The sequence below is a fragment of the Lipotes vexillifer genome, unplaced genomic scaffold, assembly GCF_000442215.2.
Source record: "Lipotes vexillifer unplaced genomic scaffold, Lipotes_vexillifer_v1.1 scaffold796, whole genome shotgun sequence".
NCBI classification, from domain to species: domain Eukaryota; kingdom Metazoa; phylum Chordata; class Mammalia; order Artiodactyla; family Lipotidae; genus Lipotes; species Lipotes vexillifer.
Window position 1 is genome coordinate 2,664,058 of NW_006773072.1, and position 17,446 is coordinate 2,681,503.

Below are 17,446 nucleotides of genomic sequence, written 5' to 3' on the forward strand. Positions count from 1 at the left end.
ACTCTTTCCAATAAAACAGTTGATTCCAAGCAGACTACAAATGGGACAATTTCCAGATATTCAGATTGAAGACATTCATCAGAGGCTCTCCTGAATGGTTGTCAAATTTTGGCAAAACCTAGGTCAGAGAAAGGAGGAAAGAAATGCATAATCGACCCACATACATGAGAAAGTGCAGTATCTGCTTGAATTACTGCATGACCACACGCACACACACACACAAACACAACTACCTTGAATAATCAAAACTAGGACAGTGGCGCCCCAGCTCCTTTTCCTCCTACCAGTTCTCAGTGCTCTCCCCTTCCTGGGACAGGCTACAGAAGTTTTTGTCCCTAATCCCAGCTTGGTACTTAGTTAACTACTATTTTATATTGTCTTTTTTCTCTCCCCCCAAAACAAGTGCGTTTTCCCCATATTTCTACTCTCTAAAGTTGATTCGTTCATTCACCAACTGTATAAATATATATTTCTTCATGGAGAAGTAGAGAAAAGAGATGTTGCCCATTTTGCTACTATGATGTCATAAATGCAAAATGGACACTTCTGATGCTAACACGTTATTGGCGACATGGGGTACCTCGGATGACCTTCATTTGAAAGGGACCTTCAAACCAACGGTGAGCAGTATAGACAGTCCCCAAACTTGAAGACTTTATATTTAACCAAGAAGGTGGTTGAGTAAGCATTGCATGATGGTATGAAAAGGGATGTGATTTGAGAACTATAAAGTGCTAAAGAGCAGGTATCTTATCTAATCTAACTATGTGCAGCGCCGGACCGGTGTGGGAGGGCTGCTCCGTAATGTTTGTTGAACTGAATTCAGTGCTTGTCTGCAATTCCCGTAGTTTCTCCTCCTTGGTTATTGGAGGAGACCTATGAGTCGTTCTTGTCAGTAACCATGTCTTTGGCTTATTGGTTTCTGGATATGTTTATATATGAGGAAGAGGGTTGCAAAATCTTTAATGTACAGGAGCAGAGCTCTTGGCTCTAAAGGAAGTACTTAGAAAAGAGACAGAAAATACATTCAATTCAATGAATATTTATAGAGTACCTACTATTTTCAAGGCATTGGATACAGAAATGAAGTCAATAGTCCTTGTTTTCACAGATCCTGAATGCAAGAGTGTGTGTATATGAGGTCGGTGGGCAGGAAACGGGAAAAAATGGAGAGGAAACGAGAGAAAAACAAGTTGAAGTATGTACACAAGTAATCAAAGAAGAAATCTTTTTCCATAAATGAGGCTGTAGCTGAGAGCGTTTAAGATGGAAATATCATCCTGGTCTTGGTCTAATTTCTTTTAAGAGGAGCACAGAACAGTGGGAGATGCCCTTAAAGCAACAGGTGACACAACACCTGCAGGTCAGATACTGGCTTATCCAGCCTGCCTTCCCCGCCCACCCTCCTTACCGCTCCTGGTCTAGCCAAACATCATTCCTGGTGATGCTATAACCTCTGTGCTAACGCTGTACTTGCACTTATCGCGTTCAAAACGTAACTTCACCTCGCCCTTTACATGTCCCTCTAATTATACTCTGAAATCTCGAGGCCTTGGCATTGTAAGCCTGGCACTTAATGACAGTGCCTGGTCCTTAGCAGAGACTCCATAAATGTCTGCTGAGCATTACTGGACACCCAGTGCAGCACAGAACACATCGTCAACTCTCAATAATTAAGATTGAGTAGGCTAAGCGATGCCACTTTAGAGATCAAGGGGTAAAGGCTTTACAAACCATCTTTCCAAGACTTTCATAGTTAATGTGCAAAGAATTTCCTGGGGAGGTTATTAATAATAAAGACCTCCTCAGAAATTTGGATTCAGAAGGTCTGGAATCAGGATCCATTCCTCTGCTTTTCAAACAAGCTCCCCAGTTGATTCTAGAGCAAATGTCCCCGTGCCGTGCTTTGAGAAACTCCACCCTCATTAAGCTTCCTAAAAAGATGACACTTGTCGTTCTGATTAATTGTACATATTCATCTTAAAACCCAAAGAAAACAGATTTCTACTATTCTCACCATCTGACACTTCTGAAAGTTGGGTTACAAACTGACTCTTTGGATGAAAGTCTTTTGTTCAGACATTATAGGTTAGTCCAGTCCTGACCGGTGCGACATCTCAGCCTAAAAAGCTGAGCACATGTGCAAATCTGTGGTTAACCTCGTGTGAGATATGCCTGTGCACAGCCCGGTAGCTAGAGGGAGAGAAGTGGGTATCTTAGAAGAGTTTTAGACAAATATCATTAATTTATAAGAACTAAAGAATAAGGATTTCTCGGGTGACCTCAGGACCCAATTTTCTAACTATCAGGTTAAATAAAACTTAGCTATACCAGATGCTCGCCCCTAGAAACCTGGAAGGCCAGGAAAGGAAGGGAAACATCGCTCAGCATGACAGTAAATCAATGTTGGCTGGAGTCCAAAACAAAATAAGTCTTCACTAAGCCGCACTGTGATTTCAGAATTAACAGAAAAATTTCATAAATAGGGCAACAGAGTGTCAAGAGAGAAGGCCAGTAAACTAATCTGAATTACAGACCTCAGCCTCCAAACTCTGGGAGTCGACCTCTGGCAGCCATATTAAAGTGAGGGGAATTAACACCATCCATCTTGCAAGGGGATGGCGTTTTGCAGGCTGTTTGAGATTCTGTGAGCACGTCACCCAGACCCCAGTCACCCTTCGAAATATGCTGAACTATGGCAGTCAGCGTATAGGGGGATCGTTAAGTGGGTGGGTGAGAGATGGTGGAGAAATCACAGTTTGTAACTGAGATCATTTCACGGGCAGTTTGCCAGCTCTTTGGGAAACTCTAAGATAAAAGCCTTTTATTATGAGCTATTTATGAAGTATAGTGCTATGAATCTATAAGGGCCCTTGAAAAACTATGTAAAAATGGAAAATTCATATTATTTCCTAAGTCTTGCTGCCTTAAAAACGAATTCTATCTATTTTGGCATAGGAATTTAGGAGCCAGGTTAATACTACTAACAGATCTTAGCAGGAATAGAAAGTATTCCTCAGGACAAATAATCAGGACCTTTCTTGTACATAGTCTCTGCCATCCGTTACTCAGCAGAAAGCATTCTCAGATATCAGACTGTGGTCGTCTTTGTACAAATGATGCTAACACAGGCGACACTTACCAAGTGCAGGTGGTGGCTCTGAAACAGTTGGCAAGGCTGAGAAGGAATGACTTGACGACATCTTGGAGGAGAAAGAGAAAGTATTTTTAAATGCCCAAAACTGGAATGAAATACAGGAATCAGAGCAGTAGTTTGGGAAACGATTACTTACAAGCAATGGTTATCACCAAGGAGCATGTGAAGACACTGGCTATGATTCCTCCCAGAAACCATCTGAAACAGCAGGATTGCTCAGGCTTAGCAAACTAATTGTATATTTCCAACACATGAGATGTTCTTTTAGATTTACCATAGATGGATGATTTTAGGATTTACTATAAAACTACAGTAATAGAGATAGTGCAGTATTGACAAAAGGATAGAGATATAGATCAATGGAAAAGAATAGAAATTCCAGAAATAGACCCATACAGATACAAGTTAAGTGATTTTTTAACAGAGGTGCAAAAGCAATGCAATGGAAAAAGCACACCATTATTTTCAACAAATGGTGTCAAAATAATTGTTTAGACACATGCAGAAAAACGAACCTATACAAAGACATCACACCTTAACATAAAATTTAACTCAAAATGAGTCATAGACTGAAATGTAAACCACAAAAGTATAAAACTTCTAGAAAAAAAAAAGAGAGAAACTTTGCATGCCCACTGCTTCATAACCTTGACAAAAGAGGGTGTTAAACTTTTGGGTTTTTGTCAATCTGATGGATGATTGTATCACACGGTGGATTTTCTTCTTTTTGAAGAATAATATTTTTATAGCTTTTGTGCTCAAAATATGAATATTGAAAGAGATTGCAAATAAATATAAAGGCAAAAGGAAAATGTCACCAAAAAACTCCCACCACCCTGAAGCATTCATTATTAAATTCTGCCAAATATCTTCTCAGACATCTCCTCATAGGCATTTTAAAAACTTAAAAATTGAGCTTTAGCAAATGTACACTAAAGCATATAAAGTACACATTTTGGGCTTTTTAAAAATAAAAACCCTCGTAATCACCCAAAGCAAGAAATAAAATATTTCCAGCACCCCATAAGGTTTCCTTTGTTGATCTTTCCCACTTTATCCCCCCAAATTAACCACTGTTCTTACATCCATAGTAACTGATTGGTTTTGCCTTTTCTTGACAATGATATAGACTCTGTTGTCATCTTTCACTTATATAATATCCATGAGGTTCATCCATGCTGTTGCCCATAGGAATAGTTCTTTTTTAAAAAATCAGTTATTTACTTAACTACACTTTTTACTTTAGAACAACTTTAGATATACAGAGAAATTGCAAAAAAGAATACAAAGGGTTCTCACATACCCCACATCCATCTTCCTCTGTTATTAGCATCTTACAGTACATGGTACCTTTGCCATAATTATAAGGAACCAACATCGGTGCATCACTAATAACTCAACTCCACACTTCATTTGAACTTTACAGTTTTTCCCTAATTGATCCATTTTCCAGCATCCCACGTAGGATATCACATGACATTTAGTCATTATGTCTCCTTAGGTTCCTTTGGGCTGTGACGACCTCTCAGACTCTCCTTGGTTTTGATGACCTTGACGGTTTTGAGGAGTACTGGTCAGATAATGTGGAGAGTGTCCCTCAAGTTGGGTTTTTCTCATGGTTAGACTGGGGTTCAGAAGACCCTAGAGGTGGAGTGCCATTCTCATCATATCAAGGGTACATTCCATCAACATAACTCATCCCTTTTGATGTTGACCTTCATCATCTGAGGTACCATTTGTCAGTTTTCTCAACTGAAAAGCTTCCTTTTCCCCCTCTTTCCAAACCCTACTGCTTGGAAGCAAGTTTCCAAAGGTAGCTCAAACTCAAGTGATGGGGAGTCAATTTCTCCTCTTAAGGGAGGAGTTTCTACAGAAATTAACTTAAGAGAAACACTTTATTAATAGTCCTGTGAAATAAAGAAAAGTTTCCATGATCAGCAAAGTCTGGGAAAAGCTAAGTTAAATAAAGCTAAACAGGTTTCTTCACCACATTATTTCACTGAGACTTTATTATGCTAATACACATTGTGATCCTCCAACTTGGGATATATAATGCAGAATTTTGCAAATGTATTTTTAACTACAGGACTCCCCCCAACCCCTTTGTGTTCTTCTGGTCCCATTATGATCTAAAAATGCTTCTCAAACCTCATAATTATCTGGGAAGCTGTTTTAAAGTATGGATTCTCACTCGATCTAAAGTGGTATCTCAAGGGATGGGATCCAGGGCTTCGTATTTAAAAATACAACTCCCCCAAGTGGTCCATGGGATGTGAGATACTTGATCATCAACAGGAGGGACTTGAGAGGAAGCAGCACTTAGTGACTGGAGTTCAAGGACCACAAAGACCCCAGGAGGTACCATTCATCCCTGTTTCATTGTTTCAACAAATATCGATGAGGCCCTAGCACAATGTCTCTGTTCTCAAGGAGTTTGCAATCTTGTAGGGAGAGACGGATCATTAGCATTTAAACAAGTGAACACATAATAGGTCAGGTGGTGATAAAGGCTCCGAAGAAAAGCCAAGTGAGATGTGTGTGATAGAGAATGGTATTCTATTTATACAGGGTTGTCAGGGAAGGGCTTTCTGACAATGTTTGTGACATTTGGACAGATTCCAGAAAGAATTAAGGGCACAAGTTATTGTTTCTCCAGAAAAAAAAAGACTGTAGCAGGCAGAATAGCAAGCGCAAAGGTTCTGAGGCACAGGTGGGTTTAGCACAGATGGGACTTGATCACTGCCCTGGAGACTTGGGCAAGAATAGAATAGGAAGGACACGCTGGACAGAGGGTAGAACAGAAACGTGCCTATAACCAGGCAAGAGCGTTATGTCCTCTGAGATGCTGAGGAGACATTTTATGTGAGGATATACAAATATAATGGGAAAGATGGAGTCCCAATGGGACTCCATTGTGGGGACTTCACATGCCCTTGAACTCCAAGTAGGGTTACTTAGACTGTATCTGTAACAGGGAGTCACTGAGGATTTAAACAAAGGCCAATGCATGGTAAAAATCCAATTTCTAGCAAGATCCACTGTCTTTGGTATGTCTTGTGAGATAATGGGAGGAGGGAGGTGATAGATAAAAAGGCAATGGACAGACAAATGAACAGATCTTAACCACAGAGCTACCTAAAATGTTTTGCGGAACAAGGTAAGGAAATCATCAATCAATTACAGCTTCATTAATTATGAAACACAACTGCATGAACATAAAATCTGAATTACCTTGCACAGGCAGAGATAATTAAGCATGCAGCAAACAGAGCTGCTTGAAAGGAGACCTCTCGTAACAAACTGGTTTCTAATAGGAAAAATAAAAAGAAATGAATTAGAACTCAAAAACATGGTTTTCAAACATATGTCAGCTCAAGTAATTTGTCATAAGTAATAAGATAAAATTATCAAATGTTGTACAGGGCCACTCATTACAAATTTCCTCAAAATGATCAGTTTTGTCCTATCACTAAAAAAATAAATACATGATTATGTTACATAAACAGTTTGGGGCTTGTCTTTTACTTTAATGCTGGGGAAATGCTTTTTAGAATTTATGCTAATGTCAGAAATCTAACTGGGATGATATTGATAATAATATTAATGCCTCAAATTTGTGGAGTGACTTATGATTCACAAAGAGCTTTCCTACATCAGTTCATTTCATCAACACGACAAAAGCGTGAGGCGGGAACCATTATCACAGTTCTGCACATGAGAAGACCAAATTTCAAATGATGAAATTCGCCCAAGGTCACACAGCTATGAGGTGCCAGAGCCAAGATTGAAAAACCACATCTAGCCAGAACACCATGTTTTGCCTAAAATGGGGCAGGGAAAGAGAATGGCAACTTGGCATGCTGGGAGTCTCTAAAGGGCAAAAAAAGAGAATATTCCGAACTATCTGTCCTTATGAAACTCTTTGCTATCGTAAAATATTTCAGTGCTACTAAGCCACAGTGGAAATGACTGCAAATCCTCCAGAAGTTATAAATGGAAGAGTTAAACCAGTTGTGATCCTGAGTATTATTCTAATCACCTAAAAGAAATCAGAGCTAGTTTAAGGATTGCCACATAAAGATCTAAAGGAAAATAGAACAAACCTCAGCTTAATCTTTGCCAAATGCTTCAAAAGCTCAATTTTTGTTTAAATAGTTGTTTAAAACTTGGATTGACTTTGAGCTATGAACGTGTTTATTTTTGCCATTTGTGCTCTGAATGGAGATCGAGTCAGCTAACAAAAACCTACTTAGTCCATAATGCGGGCAGAGCACTGGAGACTGGCAATGCAAAATATAGCAGTTGTGAATGACATCACTGCAAATGTACAGTATTTCATGTATACTGTGATTTAAATAAGTTATTGTGGGTTCAGTTGAACACTCAACCATCCTTCTAAAGTGTGTTTCTATTCTTAGCTTCCTCTGATTTCAAGTAGAATTTGAAACCCATTTTCTCACAGAAATAAGTCTAGCTTGACTGCAAAGGTCACTAGACTTGAATACTGAAGGAAAATTGGGTTTAAATTCAAGTTCTATAAAGAAATGCATTGTGTGATTGTGGACAAGGTGTTCATTGATTCATTCCATCAGTAGCCGCTCACTTAGCATTGATTTTGGCTTAGTTCACGTGTAACCTCCTTCAAGAAGCCTTCCTGGATGCCTTCAACTCCCCCTTGGCCCTTAGCTTCTCCCTCTTTATAATCCCATTATACCCTATGCCTGTCTCCATCAACAACCTTTTCACACTGAATTAAAATTGCTGTTTTCTTTCTCTATGATTCCCCACCAGACTACTGAGAATAGCCAGCATCTATTTGCTGCTCTTCAGTGGCAGTGCCCATATCTTCCTTGGGAAGCCCCCTCTCCCCTTCTCCTAGTACGTGGTACCCATGGACAGACTGATTTCCCTCCCAGTCTTTGATCCACTCCAAGCCATTTGGAGCTTTACATATTTATTGACAGAGGGATTGGTTTTGCCATGTAAATGGGACACTTCCAGAACCAAGGAAGCCTGCCCTTTGGCCCTAACTTGAGAAGCCAATAATCTCCTTCTGCTGGCCTTGAACTTGGAAAGTTGTAGGTACAGAGCCAGCAGGTACTACCATGGAGTAGTAAGTAGCATTTTAAAGAGTGAAGCTGACACAGAAGAGAAGAGACTTGTAGAGACTGACAGAAACTTGAAATGTTTGCCTGGAATTTTTAATAATATGAAGCAATACATTCAATGATTGATTAATCCATTTTGAGTTGGATTGCCATCTGCTGGAACTCAAAAAGCCCTGAGTGATAAAGATGATGTCATGCACACCTATATCCCTAGCATCTGAACCATCACCTGAAACAGCCTGCACACTCAAAACCTACATGCGAAGGAGATAAAATAGAATCAGATGGAGACCTTGTCCACTCAGGGCTTCATAGACAGGTGAGGCAAAGGAAGATGGCGTCAATAGAGAGAGAGATACACGGTGCTGGGTGCTATGGCATCTCAGGGAAGCCAAGTGTTACCTCAACGCCCCAGCATGGGGCAGAGAAGACCCCACAGAAGCGGTCTCCTCTGAACTGTACCTTGAAGAAAGAGTAGGGGTCTTCCAGGTATAGCCCGTGGGAGACATTCTAGATACAACAAAGAACATGTACAGAGGCTTACTTGACCTGTCAGAACTTGAGTATTCTTATCTGTAAAATGGAGATAGCACACTTAACTGGTCCACCACAGTCATGGAGCCCCTGCTCTGTGCCAAGCACTACCTGGGTAAGTTTTAAATCTACAGATGCCTAAGATATGGTGCCCATCCTGAAGGAGCTCACAGCATGATGGGTGAGATACAAAAGTAAACATGCAAGAGCAGTGCAGGAAATGGGTATGGAGGAACACAAAAAGGGGTCACTTGACACCTCTTCCTCAGAAAACAGGGTGGACTCCCTGGAGGAGGTGGCTGTGAAGCCTTAGTAGGTGTTGATCACCGGGAAACCGTCTAAAAAATAAACACTGCTTTCTCTGTCATCCCAACACCTTGAAAGGGAACTAAAAAACCCTCAACACTTACCTAATAGCTGCACTGGGAACAAAATAAAGCAGAGCATATTGGTGTTTGGGAGTAGAAGTGGTCAGTGAAATAAATATTCATGATTTGGGGAAGGCAAACAAAGAGAAGATATTATTTTTCTGCTTAACCTCAATCTTATGTAATCATAACGTCACATTTTTGAAGTGCTTAGTATACACGATGCTAAATGCTTGACACGGATTATTTTAGTCATTTACAAGGTAAGCACTATGGTTATCTCCATTTACAGATGAAAACGTGAAATTTTGGAGGGTTGGGTAAACTGCTTCTGAGTTCCAGCCAACAAATGGGCACTGGGCTTTGAACCTTGGCAAGCTGAAGATAGAGCCTTGAGGCGACACTGTGTGCAAACATGATTAATCTGATATTAGCAAGCTAGAGATTAAGGGAGATGCTTGCTGAATTTATTTCAGATTTACTACTGACAGGAAATAACAATGCCTTGATATCTTTTGACTTTCCTTGCTGGGGACATAGCATGAAAGGACGTTCTTTTCTTTCTTCCCTTCATTTTCTTCTTATAGAGTATGTCAAATGCACAGCTAAGTATAAAGATGATAACAGTGTACACCTGTGTACGCACGACTCCGCTTTAGCCAAGCTTAACATTTTGCCAAATGTCTTCAGGGTTTTTAAAAAATAAATAACACTGCAAATCCAGTCCTTCTGGTGCCTCAAAGATGACACCTCCAAATCAATCACCTTCTCTGCGAATGCATCACATGGGCACAGGCTGATACCAGCGCCTAAGGGGACATTAGTCATCTCTGGACCCTGAAAGGAAGAATTATTTGGGTGTGGCAAAGGTTAAAAAAAAACAAACCAAAACTCACTTGGATGATCCAAAATGTTTTCCTGGAAAGGTTCAGAAGCTGTGAACTGGGACCGAGGAGGCAGGTTGTGGGAGTTTTCTCTGGGACTCCGAGAGGTGACATGGCTGGAAAAGGAGGTTTTCACAGACTCTGAATTTAGCTTCTCCGACTCCCAGTTATCCATCAGTGAACAGTCCAAACCACCTCCTGGAAGAGCAGAAGGGATCAGTGCTTGTGTGTGTTTGTGTGTGTGTGTGTTTTCGGTGACTAATGATCATAACAATAGTCTCAAGAAGGACAGAGAATTGGAACTGAACGAGCAGAGATATTTTTTTCCTAACCTCTATTTTCATGGCATGTCTGGATCATAAAGTGACTAAGGCAGCCCACAGGTGACAGCCCCAGAGAAGATGCCAAGCCAGAGTTCCGGAAGGGGAACCAGGGTAGAGGGGAAGGCAAAAGCTTCATGAGCCCCGGGGCGGGCGGATCCGTTGATTCATTCAATGCAGAATTATTGTATAACTGCACACAGGACACAGCTCAAGAGGCTGGGAGTCGGAAGCCAAAGTAGATACTGCTGTGCCCCCCTCACAGTTGGAGAGGGGCAGGCACACAAGCCCACAGCTAAGAGGCAACGAGGTCATTGCTATGTGGAAGCCTGGCAGAAGGTGTCCAGATGGAGCCTAGGAGGGAGTGTGTGAGTGCTGAAGTGGAAACTTGAAGGATGAGTAGGAGTGCTTCCAGAGAGACAGCAGGAGGAGGGCAGGCCAGAGAGGAGAAGGAGGGAGAGGGGGAGGGGAGAGGGGGAAGGGGGGAGGTGAGAGGGGGGAGGGAGAGGAAGATAGGAATAAACCAGAGTCCATTACCAATTTGGACAAAAAGTAACCCAATCTAGTAATGCCAAAAATTGCCTAAGTTTTTTGGAGCGTGTGAATTTTCCTCACCAGTGATATAACATTGAAGAGTGAAACTGAAATTAGCTGCTTAAAGTGGTCCTGTGACTTTAATTATTCACAAAGTACACCAATTTAATGAGTTTTTAAAGATGGTTCTGTGGACTGCTAAGAGGGGGTCAAATCACGAAGGGCCTCATGGGTCACACTCACTCAGGAGCTAAGATTTATCCTGAGGGCAACTTGGAGCATGAGTGTAACAGGAGGTACCTGGTGTGTTGAAGTGCGCACTCAGCAGTGAGAGATGGGAGAGAGGCCCCTCCCCGTTTTGGAAGCTGGGAATGACTGTGGAACTCCAAGAGACACTTGGGGTCCTCATATAACAGTGCTTCTTAACCAGAAGTAATTTCTCTCCCCAGGGGACATTTGACAATATCTGGAGTCATTTTGGGTTGTCACAACTTGAGCAGGGGAGAAGGTATGGGATGTCACTGGTATCTAAGGAAATAAAACCCAGGGATGTTGTGAAACATCCTATAATGCACAAGACAGGCCTGGATACTGAGCTAATGAACTGATGCTTCTGGACACGGGAATTCCTGCCAACCCTGCAGGTTGCCTCCCACCCTCCCACCCACAACTTGCTGCTGCTTGACAGAGCAATCTGCAGAAGCATCCCTGCTTGTTGCCATAGAAAAAGGAAACAGTAGAAAGTGAAACATGCAGAGCGTCCAGTAATGATCAAGTTGCAGAGGAGGTCCTGGACCTTGTTCATTGCAGCACTATTCACAACAGCCAAGTTATGGAAACAACCCGAGTATTCACCAATAGGCAAATGAGTAAAGAAAATCCTGCCATTTGTAACATCGTGGATGAACCAGGAGGACATTATGCTAAGTGAAATAAGCCAGTCATAGAGAGACAAATACCGCATGATTCCACTTACACACGTGGTATCTAAAATAGTCAAAATCAGAAAAGCAGAGAATAAAATGCTGGCTGCCAGGAGCTGGGGGGAGGGGGCTATGGGGAGTTGTTCGACAGTTATAAGGTTTCAGTGATGCTAGATGAATAAGTTCTAGAGGTCTGCTGAACATAGTGGCTATAGGTGTCAATGAGGTATTTTATGCACTTCAAAATGTGTTGAGAAGGGAGATCTCGCTTTTTGTTCTTAGTACAAAAAACAGACTCCCCCCAAAACCCCCGCAGAAACAAAAGACTCCACAAAGGGACACAAGGAAACTCTGGGAGGTGTTGGATGTCTGTTGCCTTGACTCTGGTGATGGTATCAGGGGGTTTGCAAATGTCCAAACTCATCAAAGTGTACACATTAAATAAGTACATCTGCATATATCAATCATACCTCAATAAAGCTGTTTTTAAAAAAGAGAGGAAGCTACGTGGTCAAATTAACATGGAGGCGAGAAGGAACTGGTAACTTTCATGGCTGATTATATATTCATGAATGGCACTGAACTAAGATCTGGGGAGATATGGTTGAGGATGTGAGAACAGTAAAAATATTCCTGTGCTGTCATCCAAGGCTGCTCTGTTGAACTTATGCTTTGCCACTGAGAGTGAGATGAAAGAAAAATGTATCTCATGTAGAATACTGGAAATATTACACAGAATTTTCTGCAAGAAGAGTTGACATTAAAAAGAGAAACCACAAAAGAATCGTAACAAAAAATGATCAAGGAATTTTCATCTCTGAAAGGACACGGTTTGCCCCCAATTCACGCTTCCCCTCACTGACATTTTTTTCCCTCTAACCTTAATAATAAATGAAAGAATTATAATGCAGAAAACATTTCAGTAAATAGTTCTTTGGTATTATATTTGAAGATATTAACTTCATTCTGTTCCTCCTGATTTATTTAAATGCAGGGTAGTTGACTCCTGTTTTAAAAGGAGGAATCCATTTCTCCCGAGCACATTCCCTATCCTTGCAATGTAGAATGGGCATTTGTTTGCTATAGAGGGAGACACAAAATGACATACAGATGTTGCCATTAAAGATATTTACGGAAGAGGCGCTAGATCAAGAGAAAATCGCAGACCTCAGGCAAGAGTGCCTTGTCTGAGGTCATCTTGTCTTTCTTTCTTGGGACTGGCAGAAATAGAGCAGGAAGTCCTGATTCTTCCTCCCTGCACGAATCCTAGATCCTCTATCAATATGACTCACGGGCTCTGGGGATGCATCCCAAATTGCAGTATTGGGTCTGGGGAGCCACAGAATGCCATGGCTGAAGAATGAATTGCAGCTAATGAGGAAAGGTATCTCGACACAGCTGTGGAAGAGGTGAGCTAAGGATAAACAAAATAGGCAACAACAACAAAAAAAACATTTTTAGCCTGAAAAATGAAGCAAAAGGAAATCAGAGGAAGTAAGTTTTGATTGCATCCATGGCCCAGAGAGAAAACAGCAAAACAATTTAATTTTGAATTCTTCTCTAGTCTTCTAACTCGGCGATGTTTCCAGAGAAAAATAAATTGCTGATAAAAGTCACAGGGCTTTGGGTAAATCCGGAAAATAAGAAGTCTGGGGAAGATTTGATTACAATTGACAGCAGAAATGAGAGCTTTCAAAATCCTGTGTGTGCGCACTCGGGGTTGACTAATTACTGATTTGGAGGGGGGTGGTTTGATTTGTTATATTTAGAAGATATTTGGAAACCATGAGAATTTTAACAAGATACCTCATGCACATGTGGTGCTGCTGTGGTCCAATTGCTTTAAGGTTGTTTGGACATATTTTGAAGAGGCAACTATGGGAAAACAAGATGTTAATTTACAAATATGTGAAACTCTGCCTTTAAAACAGTGATTCCCAAACTTTAGGTATCCAAGCATCATTTTCCTGATTTTTGCCACCACCCGGAGCCTTCTTAACTCCTAGCCATTTCATATTTTCTTAAATTGTTTCACTTCAGTCTTTTACTTTAAAGGAAACTTTGTATCAATCATTTAAATATCCTAAAGAAAAAGTAAATATAAAAACAAATACAGGGGCTTCCCTGGTGGCACAGTGGTTGGGAGTCTGCCTGCCGCTGCAGGGGACACGGGTTCGTGCCCCGGTCTGGGAGGGTCCCACATGCCGTGGAGCGGCTGGGCCCGTGAGCCGTGGCCGCTGGGCCTGTGCGTCTAGAGCCTGTGCTCCGCAACGGGAGAGGCCGCAGCGGTGAGAGGCCCGCGTACCGCAAAAAACAACAAAAACAAAAAACAAATACAGTGTAAATGAGACCTTATTTAATTTGCACTAAATACTTTTGTAGGGGAGAGCTCTGAGTCTGTTCTTTGTTAAAAGAGAGAGTAGTGAGTGTTCAAGAGTCTTAAAGCAACTGAGGCTCTCATCTGAGCCCTTCTCCTTGGTTTTATGAGAAAAATGGTGAGATCTAGAAGAGGAGTCAGAGCTTCCGTCTCACTGAGAGATTCAGCATTCACTACGGTCGTGTCCTAGAGGCGTCTGCCGCCTCACCCACCCTTTGGGAAAACGTTGCTTTAGAACCAAGAAGAGACTTGCCCCATGTGTTCCAGAAAGTCAGCCTAGGACCAAGAGATGGTGCATAAGATAGGTCAGCAGAAGCAAGCCACTACTGCAGCAGTGCTACCAATGAGAGGAAGACGCAGCCCACCCTTAAAAGGCAAGGGGGTTTTGATTGTGTTGTATATACTAGTATACAGGAAAGAACGGTGAAATTAGGAGAGTCATGAAGTATTGGATTTGGAAAAACCTGGTTTTTATAAAACAGAATGGAGTGAAAGCCTGAGCCCCAATATTGCTGACTTTGCCCCCTGAAATAACAGAACGCTATTGAGACAATCCCTTGGCAACACGAAGGTCACGGAAGAAAAAGTAAGCAACTCAGGGCTGAGCTGTGATTCCTTTAGGGCAAAAGAAGGGCAGGCCCCCAACCATTACCAAACACCACTTTTGCCAGGACCGTCGCAACACGCAGTGTTCCTGCCCCTGCTCTGGCACCTTATCGTTTTGATTAGGACCTTGTTGTCTTTTTACCGACTTAATTACTTGAAATGCTAATATAGCCTGTCTCTTTGCTGTTTCAGGGCTGTGATATATTTTCCTAGTGTTTCTGGTTTTTAAAAATAAATAAGGTTTAATTTTTCCTCCAGAAAAAGAAAAAGTCATGAGTCCAAAATAGGCAAATCCATGCAGACAGGAAGTAGGCTAATGGTCTACTAATGGGTAGGGGGACAGGAAATGGGGCACGACTGATAATGAGTATGGTGTTTCTCTTTGGTGTGATGCAAATGTTCTGGAATTAGAAAGTGGTCATGGTTTCATAACCTACTTTGTGAATATACTAAAACAATCACTGAATTGTACATGTTAATACGGTAAACTTTATGGTATGAATTATCTCAATTAAAAAGTAAGGAGGGCTCCTTCTCACTGTAGGTATCCGTGCCACAATCTGTCCGGGATGCCAAAAGTTGGCAGGATCACCTCTAGTTGCCTTTTTTTTTTTTTTTAACATCTTCATTGGAATATAATTTCTTTACATTGTTGTGTTATTTTCTGCTGCATTCTAGTTGCCTTCTGATTGAAGATGCCGTGCATAACTTTGTTACCAGAGACTTCTTTAAGGCTGCAGGACACTTGACCTTTTTATCAAGCGGCACACCCTTAGTCATTTCTTTATATGCTCTTCTTTCATGGCATCATGCTGTTCTGGTCCTCTGCCTGAGAAACTTTCCCCACGGTGCCTGTCCTCGGTGTAGCACAGTGAGCACATACTCAAGATTCCTCGGTTTGAGGCCAGCCTATGCTACTTACTAGCACGGCCCCATGAAAAGGATCTAATCTGCCTTAGTTTTCCCCTCAGTAAAACGGGGATAATTATAATACTCTCTCCATGTTGTTGCAAATGGCAGGATTTCCTTCTTTTATAAGGCTGAATAACATTCCACTGTATGTATATGCCACATTTTCTTTGCCCATTTATCTGCTGATGGACATTTAGATTGTTGCCATATCTTTGCTATTGTGAGTAATGCTGCAATGAATATGGAATGCTGTAACACTTTGAGATCCTGATTTCAATTCCTGTGAATATATATCCAGAAGTGGGATTGCTGGATCACATGGTAGTTCTATTTTTAATTTTTTTAGGAGCCTCCCTACTGTTTTCCATAGCGACTGTACTAATTTACATTCCCTCCAGCAGTGCACAAGGGTTCCTTTTTTTCCACATCCTCACCAACATGGATGAACCTGAAGCACATTGTGCTACGTGAAATAAGCCAGACACAGCGGGAGAAACGCTGCATGATTTCAGTAGTCCAAATTTCAGTTCCACAAGATGAACGACTCCTAGAGGTCTGTACAGCACAGTGGCTATAGGTAATAATTCTGTGTTGTATACTTAGAACTTCGCTAAGAAGGTAAATCTTACATTGTGTTCCTAACACACACACGCACACACACAACTGATACTCCCTCATAGACTTTGGAGACAAGTGATGACATTACGTAATGGATTTGTTGCAATGATGCTGGTCCATAGTGCTCATTACTATTAGGGATAATTATTACTGGAGCTGCTGTTTAACCTCCTAAATCCCTTTCTTAACTCTCCTTTCTGCTCATCCACTTGTTTTCCTCCTTTATTCCAAAGACCTCTACTACATCTCATACCGGCTTCCAAATCAATATCCAGATCCTTCCTAACTCCTGAACTCTTTTCTTACACTTCCAAACCCCTACTGGCTATCTGTCCACTTCCCATAAGTACTACAAATTAAACTCATAAGAAACAGAATTCAGGGTCTCTTTTCCTGACCCCAATCTGTTCCTTTTTGTCTTTTTACAGCTAATTCATATTGAGCAGGACACCAGACCCTGTACTAATATGTCCTTTCCATGAATTATTGCATCTCATCCTCACAACAATTCCACGTTACTATTTTTCTCATTTTATATACATAGAAATAGAAGACCAGAATTGTTAACTAACTTCCCCGAGAACACTCAGGCTGGAGAAGGTGATTCAAGGACTTGAATTTAGGTCCATCCAGCTCAGAAGCTCATCTTCCTCATAACTCGGCCAGACTGTCTTCCAGGCCTTGGTGACAGGCAGAACTTTTCACGTAGTTCCCCGAATTAAACACATCCGTTTTCTTTGATTCCTCCCACTTTCTCATCACTACATTCGATCTGTCACCAGCGTGTCAATTCTACCTTGAGAAAGATTCCTTCAATCTCTTCCCTCTATTTCCAGAGCCACTGTCCCTGGTGTGCCAGCTGGTTTTAATTGCCTCTGAGTTCCCACTAGGTACCTCCATCCAATCTTCACTTCATGGTGCTGTAAAGGCAATCTTTAAACATCTAGATCTGATTGTGTCATTGCCCTGCTTAAGAGCCTTCTACCAGCAGATGTAAGCTATTAGATATGGAATGGGTAAACAACAAGGTCCTACTGTGTAGCACAGAGAGCTATATTCAGTATGCTATGATAAACCACGATGGAAAAGAATATCAGAAAGAGTG

At 41.4% G+C, this 17,446-nt stretch overlaps 1 protein-coding gene across 1 annotated transcript in view; it reads right to left on the bottom strand.

The window, feature by feature from the left end:
- The window catches only part of TMEM71 (transmembrane protein 71), a 40,154-nt gene that overhangs the window by 14,895 nt on the left and 7,813 nt on the right, over window positions 1-17,446 (bottom strand). The window contains exons 5-8 of the mRNA XM_007448007.1: window positions 10,064-10,249; window positions 6,389-6,464; window positions 3,294-3,355; window positions 3,143-3,203 (exon numbers count right to left, since the gene is read on the bottom strand). Coding sequence (XP_007448069.1) covers window positions 3,143-3,203; window positions 3,294-3,355; window positions 6,389-6,464; window positions 10,064-10,249 — 385 coding nt within the window. The remainder of the gene's footprint in view (window positions 1-3,142; window positions 3,204-3,293; window positions 3,356-6,388; window positions 6,465-10,063; window positions 10,250-17,446) is intronic.